At 55.8% G+C, this 26,004-nt stretch overlaps 4 protein-coding genes across 14 annotated transcripts in view; 2 read left to right on the plus strand and 2 right to left on the minus strand.

Moving 5' to 3' along the window:
- The first annotated feature begins 20 nt into the window (after nt 1–20).
- Nucleotides 21–10,930, plus strand: HMBS (hydroxymethylbilane synthase). Of its 3 annotated transcripts, XM_042800461.1 has the most exons (14): nt 21–160; nt 249–302; nt 2,146–2,218; nt 2,911–2,960; nt 3,060–3,115; nt 4,281–4,358; nt 4,688–4,765; nt 5,998–6,073; nt 6,750–6,863; nt 7,377–7,415; nt 8,488–8,607; nt 8,847–8,900; nt 9,508–9,594; nt 9,820–10,930. In XM_042800461.1, exons 1-14 carry the CDS (start codon nt 137–139, stop codon nt 9,991–9,993), a joined length of 1,077 nt encoding a protein of 358 aa, XP_042656395.1. In that variant the 5' UTR covers nt 21–136; the 3' UTR covers nt 9,994–10,930. The 3 variants fall into 3 exon arrangements, with proteins under 3 accessions (XP_042656395.1, XP_042656397.1, XP_042656396.1); XM_042800463.1 differs by lacking the exon at nt 21–160 and having other exon boundaries at nt 1,405–2,218; XM_042800462.1 differs by lacking the exon at nt 21–160 and having other exon boundaries at nt 259–302; nt 1,088–2,218.
- On the minus strand, nt 10,838–11,646 carry LOC122154125 (histone H2A). The gene has a single exon (XM_042800464.1). The coding sequence runs from the start codon at nt 11,644–11,646 to the stop codon at nt 11,212–11,214; it is 435 nt and encodes a 144-aa protein (XP_042656398.1). The 3' UTR covers nt 10,838–11,211.
- Nucleotides 11,647–11,801: 155 nt separating this feature from the next.
- Nucleotides 11,802–26,004, plus strand: part of C2CD2L (C2CD2 like) — a 43,794-nt gene continuing 29,591 nt past the window's right edge. For 7 of the 9 annotated variants that reach the window (XM_042800450.1, XM_042800455.1, XM_042800456.1 and 4 more), the window contains exon 1: nt 21,080–21,408. In XM_042800450.1, coding sequence (XP_042656384.1) covers nt 21,160–21,408 — 249 coding nt within the window. In that variant the 5' untranslated portion in view covers nt 21,080–21,159. Of the gene's footprint in view, nt 11,892–21,079; nt 21,409–24,364; nt 25,044–26,004 lie in introns of those variants that run through there. The other 2 variants (XM_042800458.1, XM_042800459.1) reach the window with 2 other exon arrangements.
- DPAGT1 (dolichyl-phosphate N-acetylglucosaminephosphotransferase 1) lies at nt 14,140–19,570 on the minus strand. Its single transcript, XM_033003953.2, has 9 exons — nt 19,297–19,570; nt 19,069–19,189; nt 18,772–18,985; nt 18,097–18,243; nt 17,873–17,957; nt 17,230–17,418; nt 16,452–16,539; nt 15,937–16,092; nt 14,140–14,750 (listed from the first exon to the last, which is right to left on the minus strand). Exons 1-9 carry the CDS (start codon nt 19,449–19,451, stop codon nt 14,685–14,687), a joined length of 1,221 nt encoding a protein of 406 aa, XP_032859844.1. The 5' UTR covers nt 19,452–19,570; the 3' UTR covers nt 14,140–14,684.

Consider the following 26,004-nt stretch of genomic DNA (forward strand, 5'->3'; position numbering starts at 1 on the left):
GGGGGGGCGGGGCCGGGGCCGGGGGCGGGCGCGCGCCGTGGCCGCAGCCGCTCCCGAGGCCTGGTGGCGTGGGCGGCCGGACGTGACGTCGGGAGGCGGGGCTGCGCCGCGGGGCAGTGCGGGCGGAGGCGGCGACATGGCCGATCGGGGCGCGGCAGCCGTGAGTTCGGGGGTCTCGCGGGGGCCGCGGGCAGCTGCGGGGGCGACGGCGGGGCGGGGGGCGAGCGCTGACCAGGTTGTTGCCGCAGGGCGAGAACGGCGTGGGCGGCAGAGCGGTCCGCGTGGGCACCCGCCGGAGCCAGGTAGGCGGCGGCGGGGCGCGGGTTGCGGGGCGCGGGTTGCGGGGCGCGGGCAGGGCTCCCGTCCTCGGCAGGCGGGCGGGGACGAAGGCGGCGGCCGTCCCTCCGGGCCCCGGCGGTCCCGCGGCCCGGGAGGCGAGGTCGAGCGCCGAGCGAGTCGGCGGGCGCCGAAGCGCCGGGGCCGTGGCCTGGCACCGCCGCTGCGGGTGCTCGCCCGCTTGCGGGCGGCACGGAAGGGCTCGGCGAGCCCCGTCGTGCGAGAGCCCGGGGGCAGGGAGAGTTCGTGCGTCCCGGCGCTGTGCCTGGGGCTCCGAGAGCGAGCTTGGAAAACACTGCCTCGGGAGTCCAGGTGACGGTCAGTTCTGGGGAGCGCTGTTAACGGAGAGCAAAGGCGCCGACACCTTCCGGGAGAACGGGGCTGTAGACTTCTCCGCTCGCCAGGCTTGTGCGGCACTTAGGGGAAGGTGGGAAAAAACCCCGCCACGAAGCCAGAAAAGGCCCAGCACCTAAGGGCTTCGGCCCGCGCGAAGGGCAGGGAAGGTGCGGGTCTGGAGATACCGTGGGTATCTCTTGCCAGTTGCTCGCAGGAGGGAGGAGCAGGCTCGCCGGGGGAGATAATGTCCTTCAGGCCTCTGTTCCGAGATAATCTTGTTCGTTCTGGTAGCACGTTCTAGGATGAATTCTGTACTTCTGAGAAGGCACTTTGCATAGCGTCCGGGCAAGGAACCTAGCCCTGGGTGCATCCGACCTCTTTTTCTAACCTGAGGCTCTTACGGTGTTTTACAAAGGGAAGCAGCTACTTACCTTACGTGGAGGGAAACTACAGTCCTGAGAATAAAGTGAATTGCCCTAGGCTACACAGCTCATCAGTGGGAGAAAAGCTGAAACTCACTCGCTGTTGCTTGAGTCTGCTGCAGCTAGCGTGTGTGGAATCCTTCCCTCCTAGTGTAATTCTGTTGTTATTTTACTCGCTTCTGCTGTGCTTTTATGCAAGGGAATATTCTTCCTGCACTTTACTGCTTCAAGATCTGTTGCTTGCTGTGCGTGCAGACCTAAGCTGTTACTTTTTTTGTTACTTTTTTTCTTTTTCCTTCCCCCTCCGTAGATTCTCTAAATAGTGCTCTGATCTTGCAGAGGATAAGTCAGTCATCGCTGCCAGTACCTATTGATTTTTCCAGTGGCCCAGTGAAACCCTAGCAGCTACTCTCAAAACTTGCAGCATTGGTAAAATTTTGTACCCTTAGAAAAAGCTGAAGGTTCCCGGCGTGCGAGGTGACTTGTTCTTTTGTCACTGAGCAACGGGAGGATGTCTTGTCTTACCTTTCTGCCCGCTTGCCGATGAGCGGGCGTCTTTCAGCGGTCACGTTCCGCAGAGGTGAAAGCAAGTGGCTCAAAGCGAGGTAGGTACGTGCTGCCTACGGTAAGGGTGCCGAGGTGGTGTCGAGAAATTGAATTGCTGATTGGGGGATGGCGAATGATCTGAACACGGCTGGAAGCAGAGCGTGCTAATCCTGACGTGTACGCTTCTGCTCTAATCCTTCTTCCTAACTCGATCAGTTCTTTCCTTTGCGCTCAGATTGCAACAGCGCTGGACAGCCGGGCATGTTATTCGCCCTCTTAGTTGATAAAAAGAGTTCTTTGGTGAAATGCTCTGGTCGCGATACGAGTTCGCGTGGCTCAAGGAGCTGGTACATATGAGCGATTTGACTCGGGCCTACTTCTAATGCTTTTGATTTAGAGAGTGTAGCGGTCACGCATACCTGACTTGAAGAAGGCAAAGTCCTCTCTAGCTACTGTACGGATGATGTGCTCTTTGTTTAGGGCTTTGCTTTCTGCCTCGTTGCAGCTGGCCCGGATTCAGACCGACAGCGTGGTCGAGATGCTCCGTGAGCTATACCCCTATCTGCGCTTTGAGATTGGTAAGTTTTTGGCCGAGGCTGCCCTGGGGTGGATGGCAGCGGGAGCCAGCCGCTTATCTTTGTGCGCGAGAGGGGCGCGTAGGGTGCTGTCGCAAGGAGGAGGATCCGACCCCGCTTATCTACGACTGCTGTCTGAATTCAGTTAGGTCGTGTGGCTGAGCGGCTGCTGCTGGTTCCTTCTAAGAGAGGAGGATGGATTTCATAAGCTCTTGATGATCGAAGCTCGGAGCATGTCATGCAGATGGTGTTGTGTTGCTCCATACGAGAACCTGGTGTCGCTCCGCTGTACCCCGTTGTGTATTGGAGATACGTGTATTTCCTGTCCGGGGCTTGAGACGTTCACCAGGAATAACGGGAGCCCGGCCTTGCGCTGGAAGAGAGCTGCTGAGTACTTGTTTAGCAGCGCTCTGGAGAAAGACCGTGGCACTTTCCGTGGGGTCAGCGCTTAGAAAAACCTGCCCTCTTTCCCCTTGCTCTGTTTTTGAGAACAGCGAAGGAAGTCTCGATTTCACTTGTCTCGAGCGCGGTATATTTCTAGAAACGGGCTGCTCTTTTAGAGTTATCCGGAGTCTGGGTTTGCACGGTAGCCTGTGACACTGTACTGCTCGTTACGTGTGACGTAGATGTTTCCAGCCTAGGCCTAGGTGCTCTGACCGAGCCTCGCGTTTTACCTGTGCCCTCTCTCTGAGCAGTTGCCATGTCAACGACTGGAGACAAGATCCTGGATACAGCGCTTTCCAAGGTAAACGCTCTCTTCTTGCTCTAAACGAGAAGTAATTGTATTTGATGATGTCTTCGCAGACGTTTCCTTTGTGATTTGCGTTCCTCCGTTTCTGTGTAGATTGGGGAGAAGAGCCTCTTCACCAAAGAGCTGGAAAATGCCCTTGAAAGAAATGAGTAAGAGCTCATTGTTTCTCTTCCTGGCCTGGCATTCGTGTGGTGCTCTTTGGACGTCCTTGGCTTGCTGCGTATGTGATCTAGTTTCCTTCCGTTCCGGTGCCTCTCTGGCTAAGAAAGAAATCCTTCGATAAGTCACTGTCCCCCTCTTTTTTTCTTTCCCCTCCCTACCTTGGGTTTAGGCCAGGTATTCTGAGGTGGAGTTGTGCCGCTTGGTCTGCCGCAGTTAGGTGTTTTTCTCCCGTGACCTGTGTGTTATGTGCGCATCAGAGAGGATGTAATTTAAACTAATTCCTGCCTGCAAGTACGTTCTTTGGAAGATAGTTTGCTTGGCGGTGTTCACATATCGCGTAACGTATTTAGTGCTATCATCTTAACATTTCTTAATGTATTTGCACAGTAAATGTGCAGGAGATTTGGGTGCGGGCAAGTTGTGCTGATGCTTTTGGGTAACTCCTTTCTGCGGGAGAACTCGGTTCACGCTCCTGCTGGAACAGAGAGAGATTAGCGTGGGGTTTTTTTGTTTGTGTGTGTGTGTGTTTTTGTTTGGTTGGTTTTTCGCCCCCCCTACCCCGGGCTTTTTTTTTCTTCTTTCGGTATCCTGAGGAGGGTTTCAGTGGTGCTTATGCCTTAGTTAAAGTGGGTTTAAAAATAAAGATATTTTTCTGCACGTCTGGCACCTGAGCACGCGATACTGCGTTTTTGAGGTAAAGTCAGTGAAAAAATACCGGAGGCTCAGGTATTTACGGTGATGTTCATTTACCCTGTAATGAAGTCGATAGTTTTTACTTTGGCTAGCTATGACTTTGAGTTTGAAGCCTAACGGTTGCATATTGGTGCGATGAGTCTTTCCGCGTGAATGTCTCCAGCATCTTCCCGTCACTCAGCCTGATTGTTTTAACGTGTCTTGCATCGCTGCTGGGAGGAAGGCAATGTTTTAAATTTACAGGTGGGAAAAGAGAGACCGAGAAAGGTGAAGCGGCTTTTTGGGAGTAACACGAGAATTCGCCAGGAATTCTGGCTATAGAATCCTGAAATTCTTCCCTCTTCTCCAAAGTAACTGCCAGGGTGGCTTCGCACTTCTCCGTAGATGCCCTGCAGGCCGCCGGTAGGTACCGTGTGAGCTCGGCCATCTCTTCGGTGATTACTTTCTTCTCATTTTTAGAGTTGACCTTGTGGTTCACTCCTTGAAGGACCTGCCAACTTCTCTTCCTCCTGGCTTTACCATCGGTGCTGTCTGCAAGTAAGTGTGATCGCGCGAGGCTCGATTCTCTGAGGGACTTGCGTTGTACGGTTTTGGTAGCGGTAGGGAAGTGAAGGCACCTTAGGTCCTTCTAGGCGTTCAAAGTTTGACTGCCCTCTGATTAATCTCTGAAATAGTGGAAACGCCAGAGCTGTCCTAGTGCTCTGTAGCCCGCAGGTTCGCTGGAAATTCTTGCTATTACGATGACGATGGGGTATGTTGGGGCCAGAGGCGGGTCCTCTGGGGACCGATAGCAGGTAGGACTGCTCAGCTTCGCAGCCTTCTGTTACGCGACGTGTCAGCCGTTCTGTGTTTGCGTTAATTTGCAGAAGGGAAAACCCGCTCGATGCTGTCGTCTTTCATCCCAAAAACTGTGGGAAAACACTGAGCCTCCTTCCTGAAAAGAGGTGAGTGGGGAGAGGAAGGGGAAGACAGGCAGGTGTGAAAAAGGAAAGGAGGAGTTGGCTGATGCTTCCCAGCAGCAGGCCGATGGGCTCCTTGCTTTATCCTGTAATGGTTTTACGCTGCCTGCCTTTAGCTTTTCATAGACGTTACGCTGAACCCGCTTGCTGAAAAGAGCAACGCTGTCTCCTGGGAATGCTGCGCGCTGGGTGAGGTTGGATGTCTCGAGCCACCCTGGAGTTGTGATTGTTTTCTCAAGCTTAGATCCTTCCTTGACAGTCTCCAGAGGGAATTCCCGCGCCCTTGTACGGTGCTTACTGCAGGGCAACGCACGCGATGCAGACAGGGTGTCCAGGGCGGTGTTTTTAGGTCGCGTGGGCCCGAACCGTGCTCTTGGTCCCACCCAGCCAGTTTCAAGTTCTTCATTGTTTTTCTGGCATCGCTTTCTTCCGGTTCTGCTGGGAGCTTGAGCGGTTTCTATGTTTTGAATTAACCGCCTCGTCATAGAGGTTATCGGAGACTTTTGTCCGAGGCAGCGGAGTGAAGTTATTTAGGTTAAGGTAACTATCAGAAAGACGATGTTTTTGGTCGGTGCTTAAGCTAAACCAAACAAACTGGCTGTGACGCAAACGTAGACTAGCGCTTCTGTGCATCTGGGTAGTGGGAAAATCGCATCTGGTTGAGGTGCCGGGGTGCCAAGAAAAGTGAATAGCGTACGTCTCTAGGAAGGAGATGCTTACTGCCCAGGCTGGCAGTTTCCTGTGGTTTCCAGTTATCCACCTTACTGTTCCCAAAGGTTCTCTTCCCGCTGCCTTTCTATCGCCGAAGGAGTCCTGTTTTAGGAACTTCAGTTGGCTGGCTGTGTCTGGTGCGGTTTAGGGCAGCCGAGTCATTTTCTGTGGCGAGCGCTGTGGTCTTTAAATGAGGTTTCATCGGTCCCTGACGGTGGCTAGGGGCTCTCCTCTGGAAGCATCTCCTGTAGTTTGGTTCCTGGGCAGTGGCTTGCCTGCATCCAGCCCCTGACAGGCTTTACGCTAAACCTCAGAGAGTGGTTTTCTTTCTTCTAAGGAGATAGAAATCATTGGCAGGTTCTTGGATCTTCATGTCAATTAAAAAAAAAAAAAAAAAAAAAAAAAGGTTAGAATTTGTTTCCTTTGAAAGTTCTGACATAGCTAACTCTGTCTGGAGATAAGCATGGGAGTATTCTGGATTTCATTGATTTTTATTTTTCCCACAGTGTGATTGGGACCAGTTCACTTCGGAGAGCAGCCCAGCTCAAAAAGAAGTTCCCTCAGTTAGAATTCAGGGATATTGTATCCTTTCCTGGCAAAACGTGGGAGCTGGATAAAGTGGCAAGCAGGAAAATATAACTTAACGCAAAATCTAGACTCGAGGCTGATGTATACCACCCGACCTACGAGAACAAACCGCCTCCTTAAAGGCGACCCTCTGCTAACCTGTTCTGAGAGGGGTGTACGGCGTTCCGTAGCCCATTCTGCCTTCTCCTTTGTCACGAGGCTGTAAAGGGGGGCTGCCTCAGCCTAGCTGAGAGTCGGGATGCCGATGAATTCTAAGTTAAGGAGTGTTCGAAAAACTGCTCGACGCGTGCCTACCGTACGTTTGTCGCAGCGGGGTGGCCAAACGTCGATCCGTTCCCGGTAGCCCAGATGCGACGTGGGCTGCTGAACTAGGGGCAAGAGGCCCTGTTGCTCCAGTCGTAGTAATCTAGTTCTTTGCTGTGCAAAAGGAGTTGGTGTCGGGTGTTCATAACGCACTCAAATGACATGCGTCTCTCTTGAGTCTGGGCTTGAATGAATATTCCATAATGCTTGGAAAAATTCGATGCAAAGAACCAGTTGCCCGTGTAGTACTCTGATTCTCGTTCGAAGGCTGTTGGATTTTGTACGTTCTGTACGTACACTAGCGAATGTGAAGTGCTTACGGGACTGTTTGCCTGCTTTTTCTACGCTTGCTTAACCGCTGCTACAGAGAGGGAATTTAAATACCCGCTTAAAGAAGCTAGATGAGAAGGAAGACTTCAGTGCCATCGTTCTGGCTGCCGCTGGGCTGAAGAGGATGGGCTGGGAGGATCGCATTGGCCAGGTGAGGAGCGGCAAAGCAGAGAATACCGTTCTCTGCCGCACCGTCGACTGCTTGCCTGTCGGGCCTTGCGGTTGCCCTGTCAAAGAGGAGCGTGCAGTCTGCTGAATCTGTCACCGTGGTGGCTTGTGATTCGATGCACTTCAGGGAGGATACTTGGTTGTCGCTGTCGCTGTTTTCTTCATAGAGAATTTTCTGCTGTTCAGCTTTCCGTGGGGCAGTAACAGCACTTTGCACTCCGATCGTCTCCCAGCGCTTCCAATACCTGTGTCTAGCGGTGCAGCCGTTGGCATGACCGAGATTTTTCTGATTAGCTAATGCACGAAGTTTTACGGTCCAGGTGAAGGCGAGCGCATTGTCTTACTGTAGGGGTGGAAACACTGAGGCGCGGGAAGGGGGAGGTGATATTTCTTTGGTCGCGCGCAAAATCTCCAGAGGTCAGAGGTGAGCGTAGCATTTGGCTCTCGCTTCCAGTATTCTGCAACTCGAGTTAACTCTGATTTTGTTTTCTTCCAGCTCCTAAGCCCTGAAGATTGTCTGTATGCTGTTGGACAGGTAGAGTACAGCTTTTGTATTTTAAGCCATACCGTTTATTGAGAGCCGGCAGCGGTACGACACATCGAGAGTAGTTAATCGTACCGAATGCTTTTTGCGTGTCGGTTGCTGAAGAACTACTAAGGTCGATCTCCTTTGCTGGCCGTTACGCTGTTTTCGGCACGGCTTGTGGGAAGAATGGTAGTCGGCTCTGTTGGCGTGGTGGGGGTCATTTCCATCGGCGATGGAAAAAACGGTAAACGGTAAAGGTAACTGTGGCCCAGCCGCGCCAGGGCGATGCGGCCGATACGGGGCAGCCTGTGGCTGGGTCCACGTTGCGCGGTACCGGGATAGAACCGTGATGAGCCACCGCAGTACCTTTGCCCTGCGACGCTCCCTCCCTCTCCCTTACGCATGGTGTCCTAACTCCTGTAGGGTGGAGCTGAAACCCCTGCCTTGGAGCACATGCTTCTGTTTCTAGGCCGGCAAACTGTTCTGGCCCCTGTGGCTGCGTTTACCCAGCGTTCCGCGGTGGGCATCAAAGTTGCTAAACCCAGGCTGGCTAACCATCGGCGATTGCAAGCGACGAACCTGCAAATTCAGTCTCAAAGTGCCGTTTTTTGATCATGGTACTGCGCAGTTCCTTTTTCCTTATTATTTTTTAAAAATTCTTTTCCCCAGTCTTGTTTGCAGTTTAGGGAAGAATTGTTTTGTCACGGTCAGTCAGCGCTTGATCTTTATCTCGAGAAAAGGTTGGAAAGCTTGGATTCATCCAGCCTTCTCATCAGAAAGGGACATTGGAGGGTGTGTTTCTATATCTGCAGTCATAACGGAGCTAGGTTCTAGAATGGGTTGAGGTGACGGTGCGATCTGGAACGCTTGGCTGAAGTAAGTTCGGATCTTCCCTTTACAGCAGCTGCTATAGGATGTCTCTGCGACCAGTGGACTGTTTTGTAATACGTTTCTCTAACCGTCACTACCATACCGAAATGCAGCCGAGCCCGAGTCCTGTTTCGTGCCTGATGCTGAGTGCGCAGATGCCTGACGTTGAGGACTTGTGATGATTACGTTGTGTTACTTCTTCTTTTTATAGGGTGCCTTAGCAGTGGAAGTTCGTGCCAAAGACCAAGAGATACTGAATATGGTATCTGCTCTGCACGACGCAGACACTGTGTTACGCTGCATCGCCGAGAGAGCCTTTATGAAACGTCTGGTACGTGTGGCACCCTTGCTCTTCTGCCTGCAGCGGTAAATACCGCTCTGCTAGTTGACCTGACCCCACAGGATGGGAAATCTGTTACTCTCTCCTAAAATGGCGAAATAGAGATTACTTCTTGATGGATAAGGGCCTGAAGAGTGATAGGTGGGGCTGTGTCCAGCCTAAGCTTTTCAGAGGCTTCTGCTTTGAACGTGTCAAGCAGGAGCCTCGGTGTCAGCCGCTTTCTGTTTTAGGAGGGTGGATGTAGCGTCCCTGTTGCAGTCAACACTCTGCTGAAAGACGGCCAGGTGAGGAGTGCTTAGTATTTCTCTGGGATGATTTCTGAAAGCCTGTTCCTGTGCGTGCGTGTTCCCTAATCCTTCCCCGGAGGTAACTTCACCGGATGTCTTGATAGCCGAGTGGGGCAAAGAGGCTCCCGAGTCGAGCCTTCCGGGTTTGTTTGCAAGGCAGGAGTATGAGAATGGGTCTGGCTACTGAAGCTCAGTGCCCTTCTGATAAGAAGTACCAGATTCCCTCCCCGTGTGTGCGTGTCCATCCCCTTTTTTAAAGGTAGCATTGCCCTGAGATCTGGGTGTCTCGCATCTGACCCCGGGAAGGAAAAAAAAACCCCAAACCACAGTGTTTTTACACAACAGAGTGTGATTAAAGAGGTGGGAAGCTAGATAAAAGGTCAAGTTTTTTCCCTGGGGAGTCAAGTCTCCCCTACCAGGGATTACCTTCCTTATAGTTGTATTGTACCGCTATTCCTGCTGATCCCACGGCACCTCGAAAGCCTTCCCCTCCGGGCTCGGCTTCCTATGTTGAGAGTTTTCTCTAAGTAAGGGTGTAGTTGGCTTTCTGTTTGTTTGTTTGTTTGTGAACGCACTATCAATTCCTCCTGTCTGTCCTTCCAAGTTGTATTTGACGGGAGCGGTCTACAGTTTGGACGGATCCGATAGCCTGAAGGAGACTATGCAGACCAGTGTTAATTACCCCCAACAGGTACGTGAACCCCAGTGACTTCCAAATCCAAACCTTCGGCTGAATGAGAAAACCAGGCCTTTGGAAATCTGCCTGTTACTTTTGGTCTGGTTCCTGGGAAACTGTAGCAGCTCACTGGTCTGGAGGCTCCTCAGACCACCGATTTTGCCCCGTTTCACACGTGGCTGAAACTGTTCAGCGCCTGCTCCCTCCCGACGCCTTACGTTGAGGTGTTTATATTTGCAGAATGAAGATGGGCCAAACGACGATGTGCAGCACGTTGGCATCACGGCCAAGAATGTCCCCGGTCAGGCCCAAGAAGCTGCAGAAGACCTTGGTGTTGAGCTAGCTAGTTTACTTCTGAGTAAGGGAGCTAAGCATATCCTTAGCGTGGCAAGGCAGCTCAACGATGCCCGCTAAGCCTGTGGTGCGGTCAGCGTGATTGCTAGGAGCCTAGCAAGTCTTTGCAGCTACACCGTCATCCTCCTTTGGAGGAAGGGATTTACTTAAACGTTCACACTGGTCTGATCTGATGTGTGGGCACAAAAACTTGAAATACTAAGGTAACTAACTCGAGTTGTGTACGCCGTTGAGGGTTTTCATCCCCTCTGTGTTTCTCTGAATTGCAAAGTGTCTCTGTGAAGTTGTTTCAACAATTTTTGTGGGTAGGAAGGCAAAAAAAAGTGGGGAAAAACAAAAACAGGACAAACCCAAACCCAAACCAAACGAACCAATCTGTAAGTGTTCTATTCCATTTAGGAACAAGGCACTCTTTACAGATTAGTCAGGGACTCGGCAGTGACGGTAGTAAAGTGCTGTACTGTGCTGCCGGAACTAAAGCACTCTGGGTAGTCGTGTCATTGGGGCCCATTTGCTCCACCGGAACGCTGACAACTGCTACTTAGCTTCCTAATAGCAGGTTGCTTGGAGTAGAGTAGCGCAGATGCCGCTTTCATCAGGCTTGGCTAAGGTAAGGAACTAAGCTTGCAGTTTTATCAGATGCAAATCTGTCGAGGGGTCAGTAAGAACTTGGGAAGCGGCCAGCCAGGCTAGCTTCCCTTGTACGCTTGCCTACAGGGGTTGTCCGAGTCAGTCGTTTGTCTACACTAACCAGTCACCGGGGAGCCCCAAGGTGGGCGCTCGTGCCTTTGCGACTGTGAGCCCTTCCTTTAACTGAGGCTCCTGGCCCCCTCTGCCACGCTGCCATCCTCCCGGGGGGGCTCGTGCGTCACAGTGCCTCGTGGAAACACTGAAACGGCACCTCGCCGGGGCCCCGTTTTGGAAACGGAGCATCGTTTATTCTCTATGCAACGTCCACCGAATGTAACAGACGAGAAATACAGTGACATGATAAGCACCGCAGTGCGAGCCCAAGTCTGTGCGGAGCCGCGGCCCGGTCTCGACGGGGGCGTTTCCCGCCTCTCCCCCGGTCGGCTGCCGGCACGCGCGGGCGCCGCCCAGCGGCCAGGCACGCGTCCCGTCGCGAGCGCGCGGGGCCCGGCGACGCGCCCCCTCCCCCCCAGCGGATCGCAGCTCTCTCGGTGAGCGATGGGGGTGGCCCTGAAAAGGGCCTTTGTGTGGTGCCGGGGGAGGGGCGGGGGGGAGGAGGGAGGGAGGGAGGGCGGGCGGGCGGGCGGCCTAGTACTCCTGCGACTGCTGCCCGCTGCCCTTCTTGCCCGCCTTGGCGGGCCCCGCGCCGCCGCCGCCGCCCGTCTTTTTGGGCAGCAGCACGGCCTGGATGTTGGGCAGAACGCCGCCCTGCGCGATCGTGACGCCGCCCAGCAGCTTGTTGAGCTCCTCGTCGTTCCGCACCGCCAGCTGCAGGTGACGAGGGATGATGCGCGTCTTCTTGTTGTCACGCGCCGCGTTGCCCGCCAGCTCCAGGATCTCGGCCGTCAGGTACTCCAGCACGGCGGCCAGGTAAACGGGCGCGCCGGCCCCCACCCGCTCCGCGTAGTGCCCGCGCCGCAGCAGCCGGTGAACGCGCCCGACCGGGAACTGCAGCCCAGCCCGGGACGAGCGAGACTTGGCCTTAGCTCGGGCCTTACCGCCGCTCTTGCCACGGCCAGACATGGCGCCTCGCTACGCTCCGGCCACCGCCGCCTTCCGCTCGCAGCTCTGCGGCGAAGTGAGGCGGGAGGGCCCGCACCCAGCGTTTTTATAACCTTCCTCAAAGTAGGCCTCAGCCCATTGGACGGCGTCGCCGCGCCTCCCTATTGGCGCATCTGACGGAAGAAAGTTCTTGCTGACTGGCCGCCCGTGCGACACCACCGCGCTTGCCCCGACTCTATTGGTGACGGAGACCGGCCAATAAGGAGGTAAGGCGCCAAATTCATACCGCGCTGAGGCCGTTGGTGCGCGGCGCCTCCGGGGGCGGAGAGCGGGGATCCCGGGGAGGGGGGGGTGGGGGGGTGGGTGGGAAGGCGCCCCGCTGCCGCCGCCGCCGCCGCCCGCCCCCGCAGCAGGACCTGCTCGGCGGCGGACCTGCCTGCTCGTCAGGGAGCCGCGGCCGGCGTGCGGGCGGCGGAGGGGCTGGGCGCGCCGCTCTGGTGCGCCTCTGTTGCCTGCGCTCGGGACGACCTGAAGGGCTCGCGGAGCGCCTCTCGTGCTTCCCCGTCCAGCCGTGGGCGGGCAGAGCGCCTACCGCGCGAGCGCTGGTGCTCCCGATGGGAGGTGCTAAGGCTTCGAGATCGGTTCAGCGTAAGGAGCTTTGACTGTGTCGCCTCGTAGGTTACGTGCGTAAGGGTTGGTCGCGGTCACTCGGGGCGGCGGAGCAGTGACAGGAGATGGGGTGCTCTGATGACCGAACCGGCGTCATGCCGGCCTGGCTGGGCAGTTCCCGGAGCTTTTTGACGAGCGGGAACGGTCGCTGGGCCAGGACACTGGTCCTGGCCTGGCTCTCCTTCAGAGTGAGTGAGGCAGCGAGGGCTCCTGGGGTGCCTGCAGCCCGAGGGGGATCCCCGGCTGTAGGGGTATCGGGCTTACGATGGCACACCGGGGAAGAGCGTTCGGGGATGCGTAAAGCCTGCGGCGAGATCCTTTTTAGGGGATTGCAGGAACGTGTGAGCTGCACTACGGGTTCTTTAAGGGGAGCACCGAAGGTGGGGAAGGAGTCCAGGCGGGCCAGGAGGCAAAAACATGGGACTGTGGATGGAATAGCGGGGTGACAAGGGTGGTTGTGTGTGAACGTGTTGCTGATGATCGGTGGGAGCCTTTGCCTCTGCAATCTGTCCTGCCTCGCTAAACTCCATTTCTAGTGTTTTTCTAGGGCGAGGGGACCGTCTACCCTGTGTGCATATGTCTGGCTGGAGGTCTCAGTGCCAGCAACTGGCGTAAGGCCAGCGGTCAGCGGGGGCCAGTACATATGTACGCATGTGGTAGCAGCAAACGGGGGAAGATTGGAGCATGTGAGGACGTGGGCCAGGGCTAGCATGGAATGTCAGCGTGTGATCGCGGGCGAATGAGCCGGCCTACCGAGCGAGCAGGGCGATGGGCTTTGGAGCCAGGTATCCGGGACCAGATACGGGAGAGATTGGGGTCGGCAGGTTGCTTAGTGGAGGTAGGCCTAAGCCAGCTTACTGGAGAAAACAGGTGCGTGTCTGAGGGTCGGCTCCCGGAAGGCCCTACGTCTGGATCGGCTGGCAGAGAGATTAAGTTCTGTCTCTCTGCCGGACTAAGTGAGAATTTTTGAGTAAGAGCGAGCAGAGCGGTACTGTGAACCTCAGGTGTCGGTATGGCCCAGTGCCGGGAAATCCAGCGGTTAGTTCCTGGACAGGCCGAGTGTTCAAGGCCAGCTACTCAAGGGATTCGTAATGTTTGTGTGCGTTTACATGTATAGGTTTATATGAACGTAATCTACTTCCAAACGGATTGGCTGGAGAGGAGGAAGAGGAGTCGGCCAACTGTACCATCCACATTTGAATGCCGTGTGTTTTCTGTGTCGATCGGTGTCGCTGCACGCGTGCGCTTTTGACTACTGGGAGTACATTCCCAGCCTCGCTACTGGCTGGACTCGGGCGCGTGGAGGTACGGCAGCCTTGCATCTTATTAAGGTACCGGACTCGGCAACTTCCACCGTCACGCATCTCAGCATCCCTGTCTTTGCTGTTGCGCTATTGTTTTGCTTTTCGCGCCCGTTAATTGCGTGCACTCTTTAACCTGGTACTGCGATGGCCGTTCCCTGTTTTCCTGCCGGGCACGTAGCGATTCTGTGGTGAACTGTGGTGTCGGATAGCGTTATATCGATAATGATTTGTATCTGAGGAAAAGGTAATGGCGGCCCGAGGCGGTCTCGCTTCCACGTTAATCTAAGGCTTTTACTGGTATCCTGTTACGCGAGGACACGGTCATCCTTTCTCTGCTAGCCTGTTCCGAACAGGCTAGCAGGAAGGCAGATGATAAAGATGTTCGGAAATAAAAGCCCGTTGGTGAGAACGTTCCCGGTAGCTGTTGGAGAGGGGGCAGTCTACTGCTGAAATGATCTGCCCCCCTAGCAGGGTTGTAAGCCACAGAGGTGTGTCGCGTAACCTAGTTTCACTGCGAGTTAATATTCTCGAGGCAAAGCACTGAAGGGGAAAGGGTATCATGAGTTATTTTATTCTCAGGGCACTCGGGGTTTCGGGTATGGTTTATAACACGTCGCTCTATGACCACGGACCAAAGACAGGATTGCAGAAGCCAGGAGGGGATTCTAGTTTACTCGTTCTGCTGTACTGAGTCTTGCAGAAATTGCAGCCCCTGTTTTCTCTCTCGGGGAACAGCGTTCTTTTTGTTAGACGTATAGAGATCTCATCTTTCCTACCTTCCCTAAGTGCCGTGAGGAGACATTTGGGGCATTTACCTCCCCTCCGACAGGTATTCCTGGTAACGGTGACGTCCAACTAGCAGTGAACCTTTTCTGCCAGCAGAATTGGACGAAAGCCTTCTGTGTGCAAAAAAAAGAAAGATGATTACAGTTCAGGACTGGCCCGTGCAGGATAGTTGCTTGCATCTGTGACGGGCATCCTGAGGGTCTCGGAGGGCCGGAGTAAGATCAGTGGAATTGGTTGGTCAGCAACGGGAGAAGAGCGACCCGCAGGTACGACACTTTCCCCTGCTCCCCGACAGCCCGGTCAGACGTCGTAAAACAAGCGCACTAGTTGGTACCGGATTGAAAATGCCATCGTGCTGCCCAGGACCTAAGTAAAAATCAGACAGAAAACGGAAACGTTATAGCGTTAAGTAGTTTGCGGACAGGCGAGTTCCTCCTTTCCAGATGGATTTCCTATGCTTTCTGGCGTGCCTCGTTTGACTAAACAACAACACGTAGGCTAATTATTTTAGGTACGGGAAGGAAGGCAAAAGGCAGAAGTCTACCCACGTCCTCGGCTCTTTCTCTGAGAGTCGTAGCTATCCGTGGGGGATTTCCGCACGAGCCTGCGCACACGTTACACCGTTGTGAGAACGAGTGGAGGAGAGGCACGGTGGGGAACGATTCTGTCCTCCTTAAGGAGCCCGTATTGTAGCGTAAACCCTGCGGTTTGTAATGGAAAATACCTCATGTCAAAGCCAGAATTTGGCTTCCTTACAAAAAGGTGTTGCCGTGACTTCCCTGCTGTGACTGTGCTCGAGATCCCGGGGTCGCTACTTCCCAGCCTCTCCCATCCCCGGTGTAGTGTGCCTAAGACCTCTTTGGCCTACAGGTTTGTTTTGTTGGAAGTCCCTCCTCCCGGATGGACATTTGGCTAAGTGTCTCCTCTCTTTCCTAATCAGAACCTCTTATCTCTGATCTGGGAACGAAAAAAGAATTTTACTGCGGGCAGCTAAGTGACGTGGGCCTTCCCAAAAGCGGTCTTTCTGCTATGTCAGGCACGGGCGATCACACTGCCGCTACCTCTAGTCGGCACATCTTGTGATCTAAGTTGCCTCAAAACGCTCCCGCACCCTGCTCGGATTCCAGATCCTACTCAGCCACGTGCCGCGCTTCGGTCAGATTACCAGCCGGAGACCGCTCCGGGACCATGTTATTCGGTGCGCCTGAAAACCGGGAACGTGGAATAACGCCGTACTGGGTCAGAGCGACGAGGCGTTCCGCTTTCCTAAAGCTTTTCTAGCAGCCAACGATCTCTGCCTCGAGAATCTTCTCAAGCGAACCTAAGGACTTTGTATTCGTTAGCTCCCGATGAACGGGGAGCGGGGAGGAATCTATTTCCTCCTTGAGCTGTGTAAACCTCTATGGTCCCGAAGTTCCACAGCTTGGCTGCATCGTGCGTGAAATGATAGAAAGCTTCCTCCTTTCCCCTCGCGCCAACATCTCGAGACCGATTTGGGTCTGTTTCTATTGCAGACTACATCTTTCTACCGGAGGGGAACCATTTGTCTGACCTGAATGAGTAGCAACAGGAGAGTGAGATTTCGCTCGTGGGTAGGTCCGATCAGCTTTATAATGAAGTTAATAAGCGTCATATTATTGCACTCGGTGTATTCGCCATCTTCATCCGTTCCGCTCCTCACATCTACTATGTGCAAGACCTTGACTGCCTGGGGAAAGAAATATCGCACGCTATTTATTTCACCGGTGCTCACCGGCTGGTTTTTGCTTAAGATCCCTTCTGCTGTACCAACTCTGCAGTCTGGCTCGTGCTTTTGCTGAAAGGGCAGCGCAGGCCGATGATGGTCCTGGGATGCTGCTAAGTGCGCTTATACGGAAAGACGGATTACTGAGACCGTCCAGTGACCGTGAGGGATGGCGATGGTTCAAGCGGAATATTTTCTTACGGATCTGAGCCAGGAAATAACCAGCAGACCCAGTTGTTCTGCATTCCCTCCCATCCTGTTCCTCTCCCGTTTGATTGCTGCCCCAAAATGCATCTGGATTTTGAATGTTTTCCAGCTATTACCTTCAGAAGAGTCGTCCCCAGGGCAGAGAGGCTCTTCGTTTTGAATTTGGAGTAGCTCATCTCCAACTTCCCTGTGTCAGGATTGAGCCTAAAAGAAACATTACCATCTTTGTCCGGACGGAGCGAGGAGACAGAGAGCTCTCTCTCCAAGCGGACTTAGATCCCTAGCTGAGTAGCCGAGAAAGAAGTCCAGTGGTGGAAACAGCAGGAACAATCTGAGACGCCTAACGATGGCTGCTGATACCTAGTCCCTCAGATCGAGCAGACTTGGGAGGAGATTCCTCTCCACCGCACCCCCCAGATAACGTGCATGAAGCCGTATCGTTTGAAAAATAAAATGGAAGAGTCTCACCAACGTCTGTCGAGACAACTGCTCCTATGGCATAGTGCCAACCAGAAGGCTGGGCACCATGAAACCTTAGCAGACCCTACCGCAACAGCATTAGAAAAAGCAGCCCCTGTTGATTTCTCTCTGAAAATTAGCTGAGTATAATTAGCGGAGTATAATAATTAGTAGCTGAGAATAATCGTGCTCTAACACTGTTAAAAAGCCCGCTCCTCTGTCTCTGGTGGGTGGGGTGGTCCAAAAAGTGAACATCTCAGAGAAACCTCTGCCACAGGACTTGACTGTAGCTGGCGGAGGGAGACAGCTAACTTTTAACCATACAGCTTACTCTGATGGCTCTTAAAAAGAGCACCTACCGCCACCTTTCTCAGCTGATGTCGGCAAGAAAAGCCGCGATCTGTGGTACCGTTACAGATCACTCGGGTACGTTACCTCGGCAGCCGGTGACGGGGACAAGGAATGACGTGGAAGAGTTGAGGCAACGAGTAGAGGAAGTTGAGCACTTGCGGGATGAAAAACAGCAGCATCGTTTTGCTGAAGTGCCCCAAAATCCCCACCACGGCGAAGGTCATGCCGGCAAAGTAGCAGAAGGTGTCCCCGACAAACACTCGAGACGGGTACCTGCAATCCACAGGGGAGAAAAACAAAAGTCTGTCACGAGCGCTGCTGCTGCGAAAATGACTTCGTAACCGCCGACTATTCCCACGGGGCAGCTTCGGGGCCAAGAGGGAACCGCAGCAGAGCTACACGCTAAACGCAGTGACAGGTATTGATGGTAACAACCGCGGGACTGGCACCCGCCAGGTGATTTGCAGAGCATACGGTATGAAAAAATGGCTAGCGAGACATACGAGGGTAGTCTGGGCATCGGGATGAGCCAGTGTGAGCAGCATCGTCCCGATAAAAAGAAAAGCTGCCAGTGTGTCGGTGCAACGCGTTCTTGGTTCCGCCAAGAAGCCTGTCTACGCTCCAGCGTCCCGTCTGCACATCGGGTAGCGGTTTGGTTTTGTTTGAAAAAGGAGAAAGTGAAGGGAAAGCCCGCTTCCGAAAAAACTCTGAATGTCCGTCCTCTTACCAGTTGTGGTAAAACAGCCCCAGCGTGGTAAAAAAAAAAGGAATCATGAAGTAGAGAGAAAAAATGTGATCTTCTCGATAATCCCCTACAGAAAAAAAGAAAAAAAAAAAAGCGTTTGTGTTAAAACGGGTCCGGTTGATTTTTAGTGATACCAGACCGAATCCTGGATTTAGCGATCTCCCTTTGCTTTTTGCACCCTCGAATGCATACGTTATCTTTCTTACCGTTTAACTCTACGATGTTGAATACGATAATGGAAGCTGCTATCACCAGAGACTGCCCCGCTTCAATTCCGTTAATTCCCGCAAGAATGTTGATGGCGTTTGTGCAGAACACTGCTAGCATGCCCATGTACACGTAGTAGAGGATACCTGCAGATCAGAGCCAGCCCGGCGCTTTAATATTCGGTGGTGAGGCAGGCCCCCGTCCAATTCACCGAAGCTCTCCCTTCCCGCTTCGTACAGCAGCCCCTTGCCTTCCGATCGCGGTACCTTAGCAATAAATCTTTCCCTTTCCCCTGAATCGGCCACCACGCGTGCACCTACATACGCCACGGTGACCGTGGCAAACTGTCGTGACCCGGCGGCAGACTGCCACACTCCGTTTCTGTCCTTCGGCCTTTCTGGTGTCGGCGGCCGAGGGCCGTGCGCACCTGGCGCTCGACTGTCTCGCCAGAACCCCGGGAAAAGGATGGGTGCCTATCTGCGCGCAGCTGAAGGCGCGCCAGGGTTCCCCGTGTTCTTTCCGGCCTGATATTTAACGAGGGGAGTTGCGACCTCTCACGGTTTACTTAAGCCAGTCCTTCGTGCGCTCCCTCTGCGGCACGGAGTGCTGTCAGGTGACCCCTTCCAGCAATCGCTCGCCCTCTGCACCGTGGCTTCTGGCCACTCGTAACTTACCCAGGTCCAAGTGCATGCCCAGCAGCAGCCGGAAGGGCTTGGGCACCACAATGGTCGTGTTCCCAAAGTTGGTGAAGTAAACCATGAGCAGCGGCAGGGAAGCCATGGTAGGAAGAAGGAGCTTGTGGCGCCAGCGTAGGTTCAGAACGTCATCTGCAAAGCCCAGGAAGATCATGCAGCAGATGGCCAGAAGGGAACCGATGAGCTCCACGAACTGTGGGACACAGCACAGGACCCCGATTACCAGTGGCGGCTCCCTGCCGGTGCCCGCCGCCCTCGGCACCGGGCACACCTCACCTCGTCGTGAGGAAAGGCTGCGCACTGCTCCTCCACGAAGCACCTCAGGAAGGGCACGGGGATGAAGCAGAAGAGGATGATCAGGAACACGGCCCCGCTGATCACGCCTTGTGCTTCGGGGCTGATTGAGAGGAAGGCAAGGGGGCGGGGGGGGAGGAGGTCAGCTCGGCCGGGGCCGGGGCCGGTCCGGCCCTGCGGCGCACAGTTCAGTGGGGCAGCGGTACTCACACGGGCCGCCGTGAGGCCTTGTTGAGGTCCACGCCGAAAAGCCGCGCGGCGAGGAAGTGGTCCTCGAAGGCGGGGATCAGCGTGAGCGTGGCCACGAAGCCTAGCAGCGACCCGCCGAGGTTGATGAGGAGGGGCACGGCGGGCCAGGGCGCCATGTCCGCGGCGGGCGCCGATCCCTCCGCCTGCGTGTTTCCAGCCGGACGCTAGAGAGGGGGCACCGGATGCGAGGGTCCCCCGATCTTTGACGCTGGCATAAAACCGGTTGCTGGGGGGGGGGGGGCTCTGTTCGGGCACCCGCCGGGGCCGGTAGCGCTGAGCGCGCGCGTAGGCGCCTCTGGCCGGATCTGCGCATGCTCGAGGCGAAGCTCTCGGGACGGGAAGGGGCGCTGGCCCTGGCCTGGGGGCGGGCCCCGCGGCAGGCTCCGCCCCGCCGCGCCCTCAGCAGTCCGCCCTAGGGACGTCACTTCCTTGCGCGCGCGGAGGGGAGCGGGCAGGGGCGGGGGGCGCGCGGGGCTCCCCTCGCGGCAGCCGGCACCGCGTTTTGGGCGGGTCTGGGGAGCGGCGCTTGCCCGGGACAGCCGGCCGCCCCCGGGCAGCGCGGCCGCCGAGCTCGGCTCGGTAGCGGTCGGGACGGGGAGCCGGGTCGCGGGGGAGGGGGGAGCGCTCCCGCGTCTAGGGCTGGCGGGGTGCGCGAGAGCGGAAAACGGAGCGGCCGCCGGTTTCGTCGCCTTACGCCTTGCCGTAGCCGTCGGAAAAACCCAATAAAACGTCTTCCTCGAGATGCTCGATTACCACGAAATCTCTAACAACTGCTGAACCCTCAGGGGGTTATTTCTGCGGGGAGGGGGAGGAAGGCGCGGTAGGCACCGTTTCTGTCTGTAGACGTCGCGTTCGGGTGTGAGTCTCGGGGGGGGCAGAGGGGGGAAGCGGCAGGAGTTGCGGTAGCAGCAGTAAGTGCTTTTCCGTGCCTCGCACCTGTTTAAAGCGGGGTCTGGTGACCCGAGATGGTTTCCGATGGCTTTTGCTGTGCTGCCTGGAGAGCTGCTGATGTGCTAGAGAGGCCGCCTCTGCTCTGCTGCTCGGTGAACTTCTGGAAAAAATGACTTTGTAAACTTTAACCGAGTCTTAAAGGAACCTAGAGGCCAGTGAGTTTTGCTGCTAGGGAGAAAAGTGCGGCGCAGAAGAGGCGGGGGGGGCGGGCATGCGGTTGGCCGGGGACCCCGCGGCTCTGGCAGCGGGGAATTGCTACCGGTCGGCCGCTGTTACCTTTGGATTGTGACCAATCGTCGTGAGAAGAGGCTGTCGAAACTCGCGCTGCCTGCCCTCTGCAGCGAGGGTGGCCCAAGCTGCGAGCGGGCCGGGGAAGGGATCCCCCGGGGTGGTGCGTCCTGCGGGCCGAGCGCGAGGAGCGCAGTTACTGCCGGTGAAAAAGCGTGACGTTACGCGGCCGGCGTTTTTAACCGGCGCTCGGCCGGGCGGCGGGGAGCTGGATTTCCAGACCGCCAGAAGTAAAGGCTGGGGCGGCCACGTCGGCGGGGTTGCCGGGGTGGGCGGACGCCGCCGAGGCCGCGCAGGTGCCGGGGGTTGCGGCGCGGGCGCGGGCCGGCGTGCGGATCCGGGCGGTGGAGCGGAGCGGAGCGCCGGGGGTCGGGGCGGGGGGGGGGCGCCGCGCGCGGGCCCGGGCTGCGGCGGCGCGCGGCAGGGGCTGGGCCGGGCCCACGTGCGCCGCGGGGCCGGGGGGAGGGCGGCGGCGCGGCCGCCCTTCCTCCCCCCTCCCTCGGTGGGAGGTGGCAGCGGCCGGGGCCGGGCGGCGGGCCGGCCGCCATGCCTGCCGGGCCGCCGTGAGTCGCTCTGCGCGGCGCCATGGGGCCGCCGGATCCGGGCTGGGCCGCGCTGGTGCTGCTCTTCGCCGCCTCGCTGCTCACGGTCGCGGCCTGGCTGCTTCAGTACTGGCGTTCCGCGGCTCTGCGGGCGCCGCGGCGGCGCGGGGCGGTGGCGGAGGAGGCCGGGGCCCGGGCGCTGCTCGCCGCGCTGCTCGCCCTCCGGTCCCTCCGGGAGCAGTGGCAGAGGGCCTGGGTGCGAGCCCTCAACAGCCAGGCGCGCCGGCACGGGGTACGGCCGGGCCCGGGCGGGCGGGGGCGGGCGCCGCGGGGAGGGGGAGCGGCGGCAGCTTCTGGGCGGGCGGCCCTTCTGCGCTTTGTTCTCGGGTTCCGGGGAAGTCTTCCCGGCCGGGCGCCGTCGGGGACTGCGAGGTCCTGGCCGCAGGGAGCCGGCAGAGGCGCGGGGAGCCCGCGTCGCTTTTGGAGCAGGTTTGCGCGGACCTGGAGGCACGGGAGCGGAACCCCTCGTGAGTGTCCCGCGTCGTGGAAGCGCCGCAGGGCGGGTGTCGGGCAGCACCCAGTTAAAGGAGGTTTGGGACGCGAGCCTGACTCGGGTGTGATGAAAGCCAATCCGAGGTTGCCTCTTGCGAATGCTCGGGTGTTCCTTCCCTTTGATCTCTTAGCATAACCCTTGTATTGATACGGGGTTTTGAGGTTCGCGAAGGAGAAGGTGCCTTGCCGGTTCCGGGTGGAAAGAATTGCACAGTACTTCCCGTTGCCTGCAAGGCAAGGGCTTTCGCCCACAAGCTGGGGTCCAAAGTCGTCTCCGTTCTTTCTGTCGCGTGAAATGGAACGGGGAGCCTTTCTGTTAGGTTGCATGGGAAAATCAAGAGCTAAAAAAACTTAGCGTGAAGCTAAGGTGTTTGAAGAAAAGGACATCGAAGTGTTGACGAACGCGACGCGAACTTGCGTTTGAGTTTTCCGACGAGAGCGGAAAGGTCCCTTCCCTTTTGAGAAAAGGCGAGGTAAATTCTGGACTAGAGGCAGGACAGAAAAACGGATCTCTCTGTGCAGCACAGCCACGTGGGAAAAATCTGGCAATTGGCGACGGTGGGGAGGAACGAGTAATGATTTCTCGTTCTTGCCCCCGCCCCAACCGTTGCTGGTTGTATGGACTTAATAGGCTTTGTAAAGTCTAATCTCATAGGCGAGGTCGTGACTTGGGCTCCTTTTTGCGCAGCAGTTTTTCCTGTATACCTTCCGCAGCTCGTCGTTGCTCTGTTTTTTCCTTTGCCTCTGTGTAGTCCCCTGATAGTAACGTGCTGGGAGGAGATGAAGAAATTGGGTCTTTGAGGAAGGCGACCTAGGAAGAGACGTTTGCTTTTGTTGCGTGTCGCCTGCACGGTACCTGTCTTCTCCCGAGGAGGTCCTTTTCGGTTACGGGGCGTGTAAGTTGCGCCCGTGCGATACAGCCGTGTGGATAAGGGCCGCAAAACCTGACCGAGTGTCCTCTGCAGTTTGACCGAAGGAGGGCTTCGCTGACTTGATCAGCGAGCATGAGGCGGTTCAGTTTTGGCCTTCTGTTTTCCTGTGTAGAGCAGATAGTGCGGTCTAGCGTCTTGAGAGTGGGAGGGTTAATAAGGCTCATTGAGCAGTTATGCTTGAAAGTAACTGCATACGACGGAACGAATGGGGATGGCGTAGGTCGAGCGCGGTGTTCTTGAAGTTCTGTAGTTCTTCCTTGTAGCGGAGCAGACCCTTTTTTGGAAGGATTTAATTGAAGGATCTCCAAAGCGCCGAGCGAGGGCTGTGTTGATTTTCAGACGACAGTTGCCTCTTGGCATTTGGAAGTGCGAAGGGACCGGAATAGGATACAGGTGCATAATGAGCCACCTTGGCGTTCTTTTTCCATGCTTGGACCGGGAATGTTTTTGTTTTACTGGTGTCAGGCGCCGTAGGGCAGCGAGTCTTTAAAAATACTGCCCGTTGCTCCTTTTGAAAGGATGTATGAAGTCGGCTGGGACCAGGTAATGGGGCTTTAGAGCGCAGGCTGTTACAGGTTTTGTAAAGAGACCCGTAGCTGGTACTACTTGGAGCCGGTACCCTGTCCGGTGGCTGTGTGGGAACGGTGAGTTTTCTGTGAGACTTTGTTGTCTGTCCCTCCTACGAGGGGTTACTGTTTGGGAGAGAGGCGTGTCTGGAGGCGAGTTTTGTTCTCGCGAGAAACAGAGAAACAGAGTCAGCCTCGGAGAAACAGAGTCAGCCTCCGCGAGCGCTGTGCAGGTGTGAATGCAGATGGGCTGTCTGCGTAGGATTGTCTCCTCCTGCTGCCTGGCTGATGTCTTTACCTGCTAAATGATGACATCTGCCTCTTACGGGTGGATCGGGGAATGTACTCGTTTTGAACGTTACCTTTTTTAACGCTTGTCTCATGTGCGTTGTGCCTTCCTATTCTCAGGTGCGTCAGAGACTCTGCTCATGATGAGGCCGGCTGTCGCTTATTGCCACTGCTTTGGACGGAGAGGGTTCATTGGACCCGCCTCTCTGGTGCTCCCCGGCTAGTTTGTATTGTTTGCCTTTTGAAGAAAGCGGTTCTGGGGTTTTTTTGGTTTGTTTTTTTCCTTTCTTCCATGCATCGTGTTCAGTCCTTCGCTTTCCTACCGGAAGTTCTCTCTGCTCAGTGTGTGGTGTGACTTCTCACCTGCTCCTTTGCCTTGTTAGATGGGCTGGGAAAGGTTGGCATAGTTTCACCTTCGTTGCTCCTTAGGCTAAGTGAAATCGTCCTTTTTTAGCAACAATGTAGCGGCGCCCGGTCTGTCTTTCCTGCCTTAGATCTAGCTGGCTAGCATTTGAAAATGGGAAGGGAAGTTTGTAGCCCCATCCAGGCCCTGGTGGCATCCAAGGACGGAGTGTTTGAAGTTGTTTGTCGGCTTTAGGATGAGCTTATCCTCTGGCGGGCGTTCAAGAGATCGAGTGCTCTGTTCCCAAGAGGTTTGCGAAAAAATGGGTCTTTGCGCAAAGGTGCGGTTGATCTGCCTGACACAGGGATAAAGATCGAGGTAACTGTCAAACCGTAAGCCGTGCTTGCTTTTGCAAGTTTGGCCGTTCCTTCTCCAGTGATTCTTTGTCTTTTAGTTGCCTTTATTATCGTTGGTCGCTTGCACCTAATTGTTCCGAAACGGGGTCAGAAGTTGTCATGGCGGGGGGGAGGGGGGATGATGGAAGGAGGGCAGGCGGGCGGAGGAAATCAACCGGCCCCGTTGTTGTGTTCACGTCCCATTTCTTGGACTGGTTACTTGGAACGAGTTCAGAAACCTTCGTCGTACTCTAAGAGAGCTACAAACCAGTGCCTTAGGTAGACCGAGGGCAGGAGGAGGAGTCCAGAGTGCGGGCCTGACTCCTCTGAGAGAAGGCAGGACCGATGACCAGTAGCGGCCTAACGAGCGCTAACTGGGCTACGGTCTTGACCTTATGGGATGGGGTACGAGAAGAATGAGAGGGTGGTGCTAGTACGAGCTGGCTGTGGGACTGCCTGCTGCAGGCTGCTGGACATGGATCTTTTGTCTGGAACGAAACGAGACTAGATTATGTACTGTAAGATTCCGCTCTTGGTAGTTATACTGCGTAAGGCCTGAGAAACTTGACCTGGTGTTTAACGAGTCAGCTGGTAAAGTTCTTCCTTCCAGCTGCCTCCATTCCTTTCTCCTTCCCTCCCTCCCTCCTCCTCCTCTGCCTTCCCCCGTTCACGCGAATGGCCAGGTGCGATGTCGAACCCAAGACCCGCGTCCTGAAAAAGCGGTCCTTTTTGCTGTGGAAAACTCGCGAGTGTCGGGATACGCTCGGCTGCTGGACCCTACGGAAGCCGAAACCCCGCAGATCCTGCTGGTGTTGAACCCTCAAAGCGAGCTCGTTGCTTTGTGACCGAAAGTAAGTTGGTTCGGGTACCGTGCGTATTGGATTGAGGGGAGCCGCTGCCACGAGCGACGCTTGGCGGCTCCCCTGCGCTTGGCTCAGTACGGTGCTCGCACAGGGCCAGCCATGGCAACTGCTCCTTTTTATCGAGTCTAGACGGGAAGGTTGAGGGCTCTTCCCTGGGGCAGAGCATGTGCCGGCAGAGGCCTCTCCCTCGTTGGAGAGGGGACTCAGCAAGGGACCGAAAGGAGGCGCGAGACCGTTTGCGAAGCGTCTCCCCCCGTACAAGCGCGCCTTCTCCTTCTGTACCCCTCTCGTCAGAATGCCGCCGTTGTGGCAGTGGAGCGTCAGCGGCCGCTCATGTCCGATATGGCTCGCTCTTCCGTCACGTGCCGAATTCCTCAGAGTCTCACAAAACAACCCGAATTTCTAAGTTCCAGAAAGCAGGACTCTTGTAAGGAGATGATTAGCTGATGGCTGAAATGACACGGAGGCCCCCGGAGGGGGGGTGTCTTCGGGGTCAGAGCGTGCCAGTGCCTGAATTTGGGCGGATTCTGCTAGGAGCGTGATCCGAGGCAGTCGGCAGAGGGCGGATGACGGTCGGTCTGCCTCCCGGGCACGTTTAATTCTCACCACTGGTGCTCGAGAGAGCAGCTTCGGTCACAGGGTGTCACTTTTGTTTCAGAAGATCTTTAAATGTTGGCGGCTGGCATTTCATATTTCCCGTTTGGATCCCAGGTTACTTGCCTTGAAACGGGGCGAAGACTTGAAAGGAACTGAGTTGCTTCTCGTGCGCGTGTTGCTCTCCTTGTTACAGTTTTCTTCTTGTGCTTTCTCCCGCCTCGGGGTGCATGTGGATCCGTGCCACCTCGCTCATGCAGTTCGCTCCGAGCGGGCTGAGTAACGAGATCTTTTGAGGTTGGCCGGTGCCTCCCAGTTCGGTGAGAGTGTGACATATTGGGCAGAACCGGGCGAC

Source organism: Tyto alba, unplaced genomic scaffold (assembly GCF_018691265.1).
Source record: "Tyto alba isolate M040663 unplaced genomic scaffold, T.alba_DEE_v4.0 Super-Scaffold_32, whole genome shotgun sequence".
NCBI lineage: Eukaryota > Metazoa > Chordata > Aves > Strigiformes > Tytonidae > Tyto > Tyto alba.

Coding starts and splice junctions, on each gene's coding strand:
- HMBS (XM_042800461.1), top strand. CDS start 137: ATGGCCGATCGGGGCGCGGCAGCC. Junction 2,961..3,059: donor TGGATACAGCGCTTTCCAAG/GTAAACGCTCTC, acceptor GTTTCTGTGTAG/ATTGGGGAGAAGAGCCTCTT. Junction 3,116..4,280: donor AATGCCCTTGAAAGAAATGA/GTAAGAGCTCAT, acceptor TCTCATTTTTAG/AGTTGACCTTGTGGTTCACT.
- LOC122154125 (XM_042800464.1), bottom strand. CDS start 11,646: ATGTCTGGCCGTGGCAAGAGCGGCGGTAAGGCCCGAGCTAAGGCCAAG.
- DPAGT1 (XM_033003953.2), bottom strand. CDS start 19,451: ATGGCGCCCTGGCCCGCCGTGCCCCTCCTCATCAACCTCGGCGGGTCG. Junction 19,190..19,296: donor AAGGCCTCACGGCGGCCCGT/GTGAGTACCGCT, acceptor CCTCTCAATCAG/CCCCGAAGCACAAGGCGTGA. Junction 16,093..16,451: donor TGGGGACGACTCTTCTGAAG/GTAATAGCTGGA, acceptor TTCTTTCCCCAG/GCAGTCAAGGTCTTGCACAT.